Source organism: Motacilla alba, chromosome 14 (assembly GCF_015832195.1).
Source record: "Motacilla alba alba isolate MOTALB_02 chromosome 14, Motacilla_alba_V1.0_pri, whole genome shotgun sequence".
Classification (NCBI taxonomy): domain Eukaryota; kingdom Metazoa; phylum Chordata; class Aves; order Passeriformes; family Motacillidae; genus Motacilla; species Motacilla alba.
The window spans coordinates 6,415,372-6,430,113 of NC_052029.1; the positions used below are offsets into that span (position 1 = coordinate 6,415,372).

The 14,742-nt window shown below is 41.2% G+C and overlaps 1 protein-coding gene across 2 annotated transcripts in view; it reads right to left on the bottom strand.

Moving 5' to 3' along the window:
• Positions 1-126: 126 nt before the first annotated feature.
• The window catches only part of LOC119706833, an 80,197-nt gene continuing 65,581 nt past the window's right edge, over positions 127-14,742 (bottom strand). For both annotated transcript variants that reach the window (XM_038150958.1, XM_038150959.1), the window contains 11 exons: positions 14,366-14,458; positions 13,896-14,100; positions 12,779-12,966; positions 11,999-12,096; positions 11,423-11,607; positions 10,171-10,373; positions 9,531-9,720; positions 8,789-8,898; positions 6,768-6,887; positions 6,272-6,411; positions 127-4,127 (listed from right to left, as the gene is read on the bottom strand). In XM_038150958.1, coding sequence (XP_038006886.1) covers positions 4,112-4,127; positions 6,272-6,411; positions 6,768-6,887; positions 8,789-8,898; positions 9,531-9,720; positions 10,171-10,373; positions 11,423-11,607; positions 11,999-12,096; positions 12,779-12,966; positions 13,896-14,100; positions 14,366-14,458 — 1,548 coding nt within the window. In that variant the 3' untranslated portion in view covers positions 127-4,111. The remainder of the gene's footprint in view (positions 4,128-6,271; positions 6,412-6,767; positions 6,888-8,788; positions 8,899-9,530; positions 9,721-10,170; positions 10,374-11,422; positions 11,608-11,998; positions 12,097-12,778; positions 12,967-13,895; positions 14,101-14,365; positions 14,459-14,742) is intronic.

A 14,742-nucleotide genomic window follows, 5' to 3' on the forward strand; every position in this document is an offset into this window, starting at 1 on the left:
TCTTTTTGAAGGTTTTTTCCTTCCACTGTATGCTGCTTTCATCTGTTTCACTCATTCTAAATTCTTATATTTCCTTTTCTGAAAAAAATCAAACTATGAAATCACATAAACCTATAAAAAGTAGGAATGTTACTACTCTTTATTTTCTATCTTGTCTAAAGAGAATTTGGGTCCTGACAAATGCATTGCAGTAACTGTGTGGAATGGCTTTTTGATTGGGGACTGTATTGTCCAGTTGTTAATTAGGAATGCATACTGGAAGAGAAGAGACTCTGATTGAATGCTCTACAATTTAAGATGAGAATCAAGTGGTGGTAATTAAATTTTTAAATTGTAGGACTAGGTTTTCAAAGCATGTGGAAACTAACTAGCATCCTTTAAAGACTGGAGATCTTTGCAGACTAAGGACTGGATTTAGAGTACAATTCCAGTCTTGAGTTTGGTGTTCCAAACCAGACCACATCACAGGCAGTTGGATAGTGGAAGTCCTGTACTCTTGAGATCCTGCTGATGAAATGCCAAGACATACAAAGATAAAGACTTTTGGCAGTCTGTGTTTATTCATTGTTTGTAATTCTGGAAAAAATCTGCTTGTGGAGTGCTTTAGAAATAATCCATGTGTCTGCCATATTGGCTAGTAACTGATTCATATTAAACATTATTTTCCTAGGAGTTCAAAGCAAAAGACACTTGTAGCCAGGGTGAGTGTTGTATTTCTAAACAAAAGACTGCTGGAGATCACTTTGACACCCAGCTCAGTTGTACTTCACCTAATGAGAGGCCAATGGTGGCTGTTTAAGGCTGGGCTGAAGGGCCTTGCTTCTGGATTTCCCCAGTTAAGCATTGTGGGGCTCTACTGGGTACTGGGAATTCTCCCTTTTCCTCACCTTGTGTCTCAAATTCTGCAGTTAGAACATGAGTTTGTGATTTTTTTTTTGCTGTTACACAGCAGAATATGTAACTGAGGAGTTAGAGGGTAAGGGGCTTCTTTGGCCCTGTGTTGAGGAGGAGGTCAAAGCTGAGCTCTTGTTGCATCTGTTTTGGGGTTAACTTGGTGTAATATGTAGAAATTCTGAGAACTTTATAGATCGTGGGGTTCTCTATAAAGAACACGTTAGGTGAGTTGTAAGCACTAAAGCTACACTGGGAAGCAGGACTGAACCTGTGTGTGCTGCGCAGGGACAGCTGCTGAGGGCAGCCGTGTTCAAAGTGCTCACAGCAGGAGTTGCAGAGGCAGGAGTTCCTGTGGGGTGGGACACCCATGAGACATGCAGTGCATACGGTGTATTTGCCATATGGCAGCATAGTTTATATACTGTATGACCTGAGTCTGAGGCCTAAACATTTTGGATTACTTCAGTCAAGGTGTTCAATAATGTGCAGTGTTGCCAGTAGTTACCTACTAAAAGTTTAGTCCTGATAAAGCCAGGGCTAGTGCAGAGGTAAAAGCCAATTTTGAAATACTGAAGCTGATGGATTGATCTGATAAATGCTTCAGTCAAACCTTTCCAAGGTGATTCTTTTCCAGAGGTTCACATCCATGAGAAATAAAGGTCTCTCAGTTGGCCTGAAGGCTGTTTTGTGTGGAGGTGGCACACTGCCCTGCAGGGACACTGCTGTCCCTCCCTCGAGGTACACCTGGCATGGGCTTCCCCTCATCCCTCTGTCACTCTGCTGTTGTGTTTGCTGATAGGAGCTGCCGTCTCTCCTCTGTTAGGCGGGAGGGTGATGTGTGGGCTCCGTGTTTTATCTCCCCAGGTGAGACATTACCGTGCAGTAAATAAGGCATACTTAAAAACAGGCTGGCTGGATGGTTTTATTGGTTCATTAAAAAGTTTACACAGTTCAGTCAAAGAACCCCGTGGTCTGTGACACTGCTGTGTTTGTGGGCAGGTATTTGGTGAACAAGTGTGACAGAGCACTTGCCTTTGCATTAGCAGCAGAGGCAGGCAGGGAGCAAAGGCACAGCTGCCAATGCAGAAACATGAAGATGAGGCTTTATTGATGACAGCTGTGAATCAGTGCTAAACTCCAATTATGAACACAACCTGGAACACTTCATTTAAGTGTGGGGTCTTTTGGAGTTATTTTTCTTTTCTTTTGTTTTTTTCCTCACCCCTGATGGTGGCTCTGTTAGCCCTGCTCAGTTCAGCTGGTGTCTTGTACATGCCCTCTGTGCAGGCAGGTGCTGTGGCTCAGCAGGGTGTCCAGACCAGCCCATGGGGGCAGCGGGGTGTCTGGGCCAGCCCATGGGGTCTGCAGGGTTTCACCTGGCCTGTGGCTCTAGGGTCAGAGTGGAGCTGGGTCTGGCTCCTGCTGAGCTTCAGGGCTTGAGGTGTGTCCAGGGCCTGTAGGAGTTCCTGACTGTCTGAAGAGTATCTAGACAGGAACAGTGCATGTGGAGAACCTAGGAACAGCTCAGAGATACCGAACAACTGGACTGAGCGAAATGGCTGTAGTTAAAAATGTTTATTGGTAGTTAAGTGGCTTCTTCATTACAAGTTATAAGGTATATGCAGCTTTTAGAGGAGACCTGGTGTCTGCATCCAGCTCAGTGTTGCTGTCTGCAGTTAGCATTTAGTTAAATTCCTGGACTTCTGTATTGCTGACTGAGCTCTTCTCAATCTTTTCCTCTACTTGCTGATATTTTTGTTTCTGAAACTGTCACCACAGGACTTTTTTCAGAGATGTTTGGTGTGCTTAGCTGGGGAGTGAAGTGATATTCAATGACTGGGGAGAAAATTATGTGTTTTTTTAATCAGTAACTAGTATAAATATTCTGTAACTTCCAGAAACATTTCAAACAATTTTGGCTTTTTACAAGGGTGCAGGTATAAAATTATTACAGAGTAAGATTTGATTTCTAGCATCTGATGTGCATGGGAATCCTAAAAATTGCAGGGTTTTTTCCTGGCTAGTGTAGGACTCACGTTTTAATTTGTGTCAAGCTAGAGAGTAAAAGTTCAGAAAGCAAGTGCAGCTGCCAGCAGCATTCAGGAGATAAGAGGCAGCTGCTTGCTTTTTCTGCGAGCCAGTCAAACCCAGCCAGTGCCAACTCTCTACAGAGGTCAGTGCAACTTTGTTGTTACAAATAATCAATAAACATGTACTCCAGCGTAAAAATAAGGCAGTCAAATGTTTATTAGCATGATGTCATAGTACAAAACACCATTATTTCAATATTTGCATATTATGCAAACATTGCATTTGCAGCGTTACCTTTTACCAAGGAATAGCTGCATTCCAGGCACTGTGTGGAGAAAGGTGACGCAATTTTTAAAACAAGTGACCTATAATACAGAAAGGGATTTAACAGTGAGACACTCACAACAGTAGCTATAACACCGTAACGTTACTTCAGGGGTGGGGTAGATACTGGTCACCTTTTCCCAACACATCAACTGACTGCTGACAAGGGGTTTCTAAAGACACAAAGGGAAAATGTGAAACTGGTGCACAGAAACCAAGAAGGCTGTTTCTTATTTAACAGTGTGTACATTAATAAGGGCAAAATCAACCAGCATAAAAATGAGAAAATTATTAACTGCTTTCCATTATTTACCATCTCATTTCTGTCTTAGCCTTCTTGTGTGTTGGAGCACTTCCCTGGAAAAGATAGATAACTTTCTCCAGAACCGCTGAACAGTGGAGTTTCATTTCTGGAGAAAAAAGAAGTCAGCATCTCTGCTGACTCTAAGCTGATGATGCTGCTTTCACAAAGTAGTCCACATGTACTAATCGGAGCTGGAAGAGAGCTTTTCTCAGCTTTTCAGTGTATTTGTGCTATGAGTCAAGGCTTGTGGAGAGGCAGTTTTGCCACCAAATGGCAGAATTTTTTTTTAGAGTAACTGATACTTTCTTGTCCAATTTCTTTTGGTTGATTGTAGTTTCTTGTCAATATGCTGAAATAATTCCTCTTGCCCTCAGGGGTTGTGGGTGGAAAGCTTTCCTTTTATACTACATATGCTTCACTATATTCACAGGTAACACTAATGCATTCACACTTCTACTGTTCTCTCCCTGTTCTTGCCTCTAGCTTGTCTGCCTAAAATAACTGTTCTGGTTTGGGTGCTGAAAGGGTTCTTCCACCTCCAGTGCTGGCATCTGCCATTCAGAACTGGCTCAAGCTGAAATGAAGAAGAGATGAACTCCAGGTAAGTGGTAAGTAAGTACGAGTCACATGTAATGCAAGCTATCATTACAGTGAAATACAAAAAAATCTGAAGGGAAAAGAGCATCAGATATATTTATGACATCAAAACACTGTGGGGAAAGTACTCCAGCATTTTAGATATGGTTTTATCTTAGATTGCTAAACTGAAATAAAGATGTAAGGTTCTCTCATGTTTGATAAATTCACATTTAGGAGGAAAAGGACAGCATTATTTCTAAAGTTTATGAGGTCTGGTAGTTCAGCTATTTCAGTGGAAGATCCTTGACAAGCATGAATTTCTAGGAAATAGTGCAGAGGTAGTTTCTGCTGACAGCCGCTTTCTGTTTTGCTGTCATGACGTGCTGGTTATCAGTTACTGTGTGTGAGTAACCCAACCACTGCAGACTCACTGTGTCAAACCTAATTCTCCTTCAGTTTGGTCTGTTCAACTTCCTTCTCTTTAGAGTGTTTACATATTTAGAGACTTAATTCATGTCTTTCCTCAACCCTTCCATTTTTTCCCCAGGACTGTTCTCAACTGGTTCACAATTGAATAAAACATGGTGTCCAAAACTGGATATATAAAATAAGCTAAATAGAGTAGAAGTTTTTCTTGTCCCCAATGCATTGATTCATGTGTACATCCCCAATGTATTTTGCTTCTTTATTAGCATGTTCTCATTAACTGAGCTTGTGGTCCACCTTCATTCCAGTCCTTTTCCTCAGAAATGGGATAATGTAAACTAGCAGCACTCACTGATTGCAATCATTCAGCTACCAAGCTATTCTAAAACTTTATTTTCAACTGAATATTCTGTCAACTTAGATTTAATAAAATTTGTCTCTGTATTTCATATTTATATGTTGAAGAGTTTTTTTAACTGCTGGAGCTAAAACCACTCACTGCCTACAAGATGCTACCCAGAAATGTCCTGATCATCCACTGCTTAGGAGTGAGTGAACTGAACAGCTCAGGCAGATACTGACAGGCAACATCGTTTCAGCATGTGGGAGTGTGATGTGATGCACTTACACAGTGAGTGTTCTTTCTCTAGATTTTTATTTTATGGCCAACAAGCCCATCTACAAATACTACTCCCTTCCTTAATGGGTAAGAAATCAGGTAATAATTGTAAGTTTTTCAAGGCATACTACAAATGGGTTTATAGTTGCCAAATCAGTCATTTGAGTTTACAAATGCAAATAAATGATGTTTCAATACATATATTAAAAACCCCACCCTCTTTTCATTACTAATCCTTAGCAAAACACAGAGCATAAAAGGAGTAAACCCAAGTACTTCATTTCAAGCAAAAGCAGAGTTAGCTCTTCTGCATGATTCTGCCATTTACTTGGTGTAAATGTTTCCATTGCAGTCTTGTAAAAATACAGTGAGTTACTACTTGGGCAGGAGTACCAATAATGGAACTCCAGCTAGTAGCACATGTGGCTCCAGTCACTTTCATAGTACACAAACTGGCACAATAACTACAGAAGTGGGAAAGGATTGTAATTATAAATATTTCAAGCAAGTGCTCTTGCTCTATGCAGGCTTTTCATCTTCCTAGGCTATATTCCAGGAATCCATTTAACAATGCAGTCTGGATGACAGCTGCATTAAAGCACAAGTATTGATAATCTGGATATTCTAGGTTGAAAATATTGGTAAATCTCATTATTAGATACTGAAAAGCACAAAAATAAGTCCCTGAGTATTTTGTGTCTCTATATGTATTGTTGTTAATATGAATCCAAATGCATTATTCAGACTAAAAAAAGATGGAACCAGAAGTAGTATCCAAGAGGAGGAACTGCTGGGGACATTTCACAGTATGCTGCAGCTGTCCTTCTGCCTCTGTTACACAGCACATTAGGACAAAATAAGAAAGGCAGTAGAGAGTGTGCAGTGGATGGGCTCTGGTGTGCTCATGAGTGAACAGCAGGAAGGGGAGGTAGCCAAGAGGCAGGAAGAGCATTTCTGGGACCAGGATCAGATTTGCTCATGGCCACAGTCAGATTCATGAGTTTTATTTTCTCATGTGTTCTTGCATTACAGATATGTAAGTACTGGAGCAATGCAGTCAGAATATTCAGGCTGGTAAAAGAAATGAAACTTACCACTCTGGAGGGATTTCCACCGGGACAAAATTCCGGTTGCACAAATGAACAAAAGCTGCTGCTAAGCTGCAAGCAGCCCCCAAGGCCGGGGAGTCACAGGTGTCCTGTGTACACATGGTGTAGAACGGCTTGGGCTCCACCTGGGCACAAAGGGAGGGGTTAGGGGGGACCTGCAGGAAAACCCAGTGGGTTGTGTCCCCTCCCCCCACCTGGTTAGGACCATTCATAAACCTTTATTTCCTTCCTAACAGTGAGGAGGTTATTTCTGTTTCCTGTATCCTAAAGAGCAGTGCAGTCATGCTACTACTCTGTGGATGTCAAAAACCTCCATTTATATTTATGATCAAAAACACACCCTTTTTCTGTCTGGATTGCTGTTTCAGTTACTTCTGAATTTCTCTGCAACTAAACTTCTATATCTTTGGAATGGTTATGTGACCTCCTTGGAAGTATGACACATAATTAAGACAGTGCTTCTGGCTGAAGTTCTACTTACAACTTTGAAGCAGTTCCTAAGAAGTGAATGTGGTTCTTCAAAGAACACTTTACAGATGTTTTGCTTAGCTGTAATTGGGCATGGCTTCTCTTTCTTCTGTACAAGACTGCACCTATTCACCTGGGAAAACAGAATTACTGAAGTTGGCATATTTTGGTTTTTTTTTTTTCTTACATCAAGGTAGGATGAGTTCTTCAGATTTCCAGTGTGAGCTGAAAGATGATATGGGCAGCTCAGTACCCTGCTCTAATATTTATTGTTCATTAATATTGAGAGGCACCTCATAGATTAGATCTTGTTTCCTTTTGCTATTGATTCTGTTAGTCACTGAAGGATTTTGGTGTGTAGTTGCTGACATAGCAGGTAGTTGGCTAGTTCTCTTTTATATAGATCTGACAGGTCAAAGTTGAGCTTTTACTAGATCTTTCTCATGGAGAAAAAAAGCTTCATACCCTTGCTGGATTATTCATAGGTAAAGGTGGCTTTAAAAAAAAAGAACAACAAACCCACACCACCAAGAAGTTCTTCAAGCAAGTGTAAGTTGTAGTTATTTTACTTACTAAGGTAAATGAACTGGCAATTTACTCTGTGCTAACCCTCATCCTGCAGGAGTCAGACACTCAGTCCCTTCCTGTTGTGCAGCCTTGGCCTTGTGATGGTGGAGCTCTGCTGACGTCCTTTGCAAGGTCAGTGCATGACAAAGGCTGTGATAAAGCTCCTGGGAACAAGTTGCAGTCAGAGTTCACAGTTCAGTGTGAGCCCTTCCAATCAACAGTGCAAGTGCAGCCATTCTGCCCCTAAATAAGGGCACTCAGAACTGCCCTGCTTCTGTATGACACCAAGTTTCTTATTTATTGCTTTTAATTGATTCTTTTGTTCAATATCTCTGGGGAGTTTTGCATTTTTATGAGTATATTAGAAGTTAGTATTTGTAGCAATAAAGAAAATTGTGCCTATGGTCAGTCCCATTGGGATCCTGCCCCATTATTAACATAAGCATAGGCTGCAAGCTCATTAACTATCTCTGCAACAGCAAGAAGTATGAGATACTCGAAGCAATTCTCTTTTACAGTAAAGTACTGACATAAAGCTGAAAATGAGATTTCTGTTCCCAGAACTCAGACATCGGCTATGAGACAGGATAAATGGAAGAGTCACAAAATCTTTGTGGTAGTAAGATGCTGGTTCCTTTACTTTTTGGTAACAGATTCTTAAAATCAGATTTGGAAGGGATTTAGAGGATCCTGTCAACATGGCTTGAGAGCATGTTAAGGCTACTTTTCTTGGTAGGTTGCATTCACAAATGGTTCTGTACAACTGCACATTTGTGTATTTAGATTATTTGCAGCTGATGACTGGGTACATGAATTAAGCAGAGCTGTAATGTTACTGGTATAAAATGGTTACATTTATTTATGGTAGTTATAGGAGTCTTTTTATGCAAGTCAGTAACTGACAGCAGCTGACCTTCCAAAAAGGTCTGAGTACTTAGTGGTGTGCGGATGGAGAACAAATTTACTTTCAAATACTTACAGATTTGTTTCTAAAATTTTGTTTATTGATGAGATGTAAAGCATGAAGGACAAAGAAAATTAAGAGGCTCAACATACTTGGCTAGAACTAACAGCTCTAAAGAAAACTTCAGACAGTGGCTCAAGTATGTATATGAATGTACAGATTTGGCCCAGACCTAGTAGTACCTGTCCCTGCATTCCAGGAAAAGGTGCTCTAAGGAGGAAAACAAAGATACTTAGCTCCAATATCAGTTTCTTCTAAAATCAACAACAGCCACCTCTATGTTTACCTTACTACCTAGGCCAAACATATTCAATGCCTATTTGTAGGGAATTCTTGAACAATTTTTAGCAAATACGTGCAACCTTTTCCCTGTTGGACACAGCAAAACAATGCAGAGTGCTGCTGTTTTCACTATCGAGCTTCAGTTCATCTAAGCCAACCCAGTGTGTCAGACAGTGCCCTCTGTCAGCAGCCCTGCACGCAGGAGCCCCTCGGCTCAGTACCTGCCAGCTCTGTGTGAACTCTTTCACGTTGTCAGTGAAGGAACCATTAGGCACCATCCATTCGTTTCCAGCTTCATTATCATTGGTACCAAAAAGCCCAGCTGAAACACCTGGGAGAAAATTGAAATGGAGTAAAATAAGAATTGTCAGGAGTAGGTGCAGGAATATTACAGCAGCTCTCTGGCTCTGATTATTCTGTCCAGCAGGTTCAGCTCTATTGAGGCAGAGGGGAAGCTGCCCAGCCTGCATTGCCATCTCGTGTCTCAGCTGCTCATGGGCTTCTGAGCACATGACAGCATCTGATCCATTCTCTGGAGGGTGACTTTTAGAATAGCGTGGGGTGCATGGATGGTACATGAATGCATTCCAAGTACACAAAAAACTCTGTGAGGTTTTGGGCCTCCCTCTGTAGTTGTCTTGCAGGTCTGACAAGCTAAGCCTGCTCTAGAGCAGATTTCAACCAGATTTTGGGGCTGGGCTGACTGCAGTACCTCTGCCTCTGATTTCTGTCTGCTTTATAGCATTGAATCAACAGTAACCCATAACTTGTTCTTCTCCCTGGAATGGTGCATTTATTTGGCAATTACTGGGAATGCCTAGGGCCATTTCCAGAGTGTCTATAAATGAAGAGGGGAAAAAAAAAGTGAAAGCACAGATGGCTGGTACTACCAGTAATACAGATAATTCAGAGAGATAGCAAAAGTGACTAACAGCTAACAACAGCTGTATGATTGATGCTCACCGTGGTGCCACCCAGCCAGAGTGACTGTACAGAGATCATACTGAAAGTCACAAGAGACAGAAACTCCTTTCTGATCAGATACTTCTATTTTGTTGGTTCCTTGCCTTGAATTCATGGTACTGTTTTCAAGGGATTGATCCAGGACTTGGCAATTCTCTTCCGTAAAGGAGAGGTTATACATCTTGGATATCTGTTTTAAAATGAAAATGCAGTTTCAAACCTGTCATAGTGAAAGTTCAGTCACAGGCAAGCACAGTGGATTTGCAGGTGCAATAAGGCCAACTTAGCCCAGATTTAAGGGAATAAGAACAGGGTTGTTTTCAACTTCTGAAAGAGCGAAAAGCACAAAGTCTCCCTCTCAGTGCCATTCTCTTAGACCATGTTAGAGGAAAGTTGAAAAGTTTCTGTCACGTACCTCTGTACATGAGACAGCCCTTGAGTTAAGAGCAAAGAGACAGCCCTTGAGTTAAACTGGTTTTGTTTTGGAGAGGTATTTTCTTTTTATGAAGCTGTTACTTTAAAGCCATTGGCTGAGAGTGCTTCTGATTTATATTTTGAGCATTAATATTTTAAGAACTTTTTTTGTCAGCTGAAGAAAATTTTTGCCAAAAATAAAAAATGTTTGCCTTGATTTTCCTACCTTTAGTCGTGGGTAGATAGTGATCACAGTCTGATTCATCTCCACATACAGTGATCTTGAGTTCCTAGTTTCCTCATTTAGTATTACAGTGAAAGCACTGTGCACAAAATCCTTGGCAAGAAGTACACTGCACTTTGATGCCAAGTCATACATTTTTCCATCAAAAGTCACAAGATGCTTGGTCCCCACTAACATAGCATGATCTGGAGAATGGTATTTCAGAAGAAACATCAGTGAGTTTTCCACAGAGCAGTAAATGCTGCACATACTGCAACACACACAGCTTCTTGCTGTCATACTCTTAAAATAATTTCTCAACTTATTATTACAGTGACATTACTACACTTACATTTTAATTAGCTACAATGTAGTTGCTCTGCAACAAAACTTTTCTCAGAAACAAAAAAATTAATGATTTTTTTTTTATTATAGATTTACCTGAGTGCCATAAAACTTTGATAAACTTCAACTGGGATTCAGAGCTCATCTTGATTTGTCATTGTACTACTTGACAGTCATAAACACACCCACATTATACATTCTTATGCAGAAAACACAAGAATATTAATTCTCATAAATTGTCTCCAAAAATGACTCTTCCCAAACAGTATATTAAACAGCTGCAATCCAGGAAACCCTGCTGATAGATGACTCAGATTAGTGGGTCACTAGGAGCTACTTTCACAGCCCTTTGTAGGGTCTCTCTGTACTGGGAGGAAACCATTAAAAAGGGTTTCCTGGAAAAGCCATTCTCTCTAAGGGACAGTTGGGACTGTTGGTGCATTCCTTTAGCATTTAGCAATACTTTTACAGGCAGTACTGTTGATGAAGTTTTGGTAGGGCTGAGCTTGCTCATCCTAGAGGCAGCAGAAGTGAAGTCACCAGTTTCCAAGCCTCTGTGCCAGGACAGAGCCAGCAGGTGAGACTGGCAGTGAACCACAGTATCAACTCACAAGAGCATATGGATAGGGCAGATAAACACCACCTGCTGTTTCTAGTCTCAAGAGTAGGAAGTACAAAATTTGCATGAATATTGAGTAGAGCAGTGTTACTGATGTCAGCTTTGCCCAGAGTGTTGATCTTATACATACCATCACTATCTTACAAGAAAGACTATATGTAAGTTGATAAGAAAATTATTAATTAGTGACCATCTCTATGTAAACTCCTACACCAGGTACAATTTTTAAAATACAGTACTAAGTGGAAATAGACCCAGGTACAAAACAAGCATCACTGTGCAAGGGCTTACATTCAAAGGGGCTCTCCATCATCCTCCGTTTGATTCTATAGTACTCTGCAAGTATGTTGAGATGGTAGAGGTCTTGCAGAGGCCTCATTAGTTTTTCTCCAATGAGGTAAGTGGTAACATTTGCCAGCTGCAGGGACAGGTCTGCTTTAGGTAATACTGGCAGCTTTCCTGCCACCGAACAGTTCCTGTAGAATAAAAAGAGAACACCCCTTATGTGCTGAACTGATTAAATGCTGTTGTTTTGTTATTAGAAATGTTGAAGTGAAATATTCATAAGAACTGTAGTCTGGTTAGAACAGCAAAACACAACCCTCCTCTGGCCAAGAGCAGCACTTCCCCAGGTCACCTCAGGCCAGTTTTCAGTTACTGATACCCTGTTTGCTGCCCAGTAGCTCCTTTCAAACACAGTGGGTCTGGCAGCCAACAGGAATAAACATTAGGATGTGATGTAATCAAAGCAAAGAGTGGTTGGGTGGGTGTCCAGAACCTTCAGCTGCACACTCACAGGAAGAGTAACTATGCACCTATCCTTTTAGAACACTGCCCAAAGCAGGGATCCTGCAAACCACCATTTACCTGGGTGAAAAACTGTACAGGTTCAGCAAGGGCTTCCGGATCTTGCTCACAGCTCTGGCAAACGTGGCCTCTGCCCACCTGAGCACCTGCTGGGTAGCCTGTTGGAGAGTCACAGATTATAAAAGTAATTTCAGTATGACTTCAGGGCAGGGTCAGTACTTGCAAATGAGTTTTAAATCAAGAAATGCAAAATACCACTTCAGTGTCTCTTGCATTTGTCTCCTGTCTGACAGCGTCTTGTCATGTAGAAGTTAATAATATCCAGAGGACAGACTCTAGTCACAATACCAATGGACAGAAATATATTCCTCCTAAATAACATGGCTTAAAGTGTAGCAATGCTTCACTAAGTTAATGTGCTTCAGTAGTTTAGAAAGGACTGGTATCTTTAATAATATTAATTAGCCTCATGATATATCTTTTAGGCTTTTCATTACAACTAGAAGAGCCTAGATTTATTTGTACATTGTTTATTGGAATCACAATTTCTCCTCTCTATGCAAGAAAAGTAAAAGCTACATGAATGACAAATTACTGCTGCTGTGATTTCAATCAGAACTAGTAAAACAACCTCTCCTCTAGCTGGAAAAGCACTCTTTCAAAGCAGGACAAATATTGCAAGAACAGTAAATCAGCTGTGCACAGGCTTATTGTGTGGAAAGACAACTGCACTATTTCCATAAATAAAAATAATTAACTATTTTTGTGCATCCATAGTTCAAAGCTGAGTCTTAAATTTGTAGGCCTTGAATTAGAAATGCAGAATGGAGTTATACCAACCATATCCAAGCCTGCTTTCATAACCTTTATTGCCATCTGAATTGGTTCCATTAGCCACACATCTTTTACAATCTTGGGTAAGAAAGCCAGGATTTTCTTCATGTGCTCTTCTGTCTTCTCTTTCCAGACTTCATCCAGTGGCTTCAAGGTTACATCATAGTAGGCATCTTTCAAAGTTGCTAATGGCTCTGAAGCAAACACATTAATGAGACAGACTTTAGCTGGTTTGGTACAAAGTGGCTGTTTGCTTGTTTGTTTCCACCCAACTTGCAGCATAAGTAAAGGGGGAACACCGAAAAGTGGAAGAGGCAGCTGTGTTTCCATGGCAGTCAGGCACATTGCACAGCTGTGAACTGAAAGAGCCATTTAGCTCTGACCCTGAGCCCTTACAAATACATTGCTGCTGTCCAAAAGGAGTGTAAGGGATGCTCTGCAACACCGTACTGAGCTGAGGCTGCTGCTGGGTCAGAGCTGTACTGCACAGACTGCTCTTGCTGAGCAGTAGGACAGTTTGGTCACAACTGATTTCAAGCATGGTATATCAACCAAATTCAACTTTTGAGAGGGAATAGCCTAGAGCTGAGTGGCCCCAAGTGAGGTTTTACCCTTGTGAGAACTGGAGGTTCTCACAGCTAATTCCAGCTGACCACATTTCTCAAAGGTTTCAGTATGGGCCACAGTCCAGCTGAACAGTGAATTAGTGGCTACTGGATAGGCTTGGAAAAAAACAGATCAAGTGAAATTCAATTAGTACAAGCATTAAAAAGTCAAGGAGGGACATGAACAGCCCGTTGGGAGGAAAAGCTTGCCAGGGAACTGTTAGCAGAAATACTTCAGCTTAGGAATTAAGGACTCTTCGCATCCAATTGAACCCAGCCTCCTGCGACTGAGAAAAAGCCTCACCACTGATTTCATTAGAAAGGTGCTCACAGAGAGCCTTCTTAGAGCTTATTGCATCAAGGCTCCCACTCTGTACACTAAGAGCCAAGGTCAGCACTTCTTGCTAGATCAAAATAGAAACCTTTGTGCTGTTCAGTATGTTTTATAGTTTACAGTGAAGTTTGGTTTGCCCTGCACTGACATTGTCCCTCTTCTTGCTTTGCACTGTTTTGCTTACTTTGTAACTCATTCTGCATTTGCTGGACAACATCTTGAATTTTCTCCAGGTAAAGTGGGATCCTGCTTCTCAGAGCGTGCCCAATTCCACTTTTCTTCCACACCTGGGTGACAGCTGTAGCCCCACTGTGCAGGAATCCTGCTGCTCTTTGCAAGGCCATTGAAGGCCAGCCAGCTGCTTCAGAGAGGAAACCAACATGCTGCACCTACAGTGGTTCCAAAAAAGAACCAATTTAAAAACACACGGTGATCCCAAGCAAAGCTTTGACTTCGTTACCAGGCAATTCTGACTCGCAGTGTTGGTGCAGAGATACACGATCTCTACCATTAAACGTGCTTTTTGTCTCTGTATGCAGGTCAGCACGGGAGTAATCACTCCAGTGTTTGGGCAAAACAAAACAGCTGCAGGCAATATAATGATTTTTAACTAACACTTCATGGTGTTTTCACAGATCATGTACAGATACTTACTGATCTCCTGAATCTCCACAGGTATTCATCAAACTTCTTTATCTTCTCAGTCAGTGTGGCTTTCAAAAGGCTCCCAATTTCATTAAGCTTGTTCTGTGAGAAGATTGTTAAAACCTTGAATTCATTACTTAAAATTGCTTTTGCTGGATCCAAATCATTCCAAGTTTTTACTAGTTTAAAGGCCGGCAAACACCCAGAGTGGCCTCACATTTCTTAAGGGAAACTACTTCTGCATTATTCAATGCAGAGAAGGGAACAGAAAAGACAAATGGTAAAAAGCAAAAAGCCTTCCCCAAGTAGAGAGTATGTGAAACCCTACCCTACTAAAAGTGAAAGTACGTTCAGGATTCTGATCATTAGTTTTGTAACCAACAGGC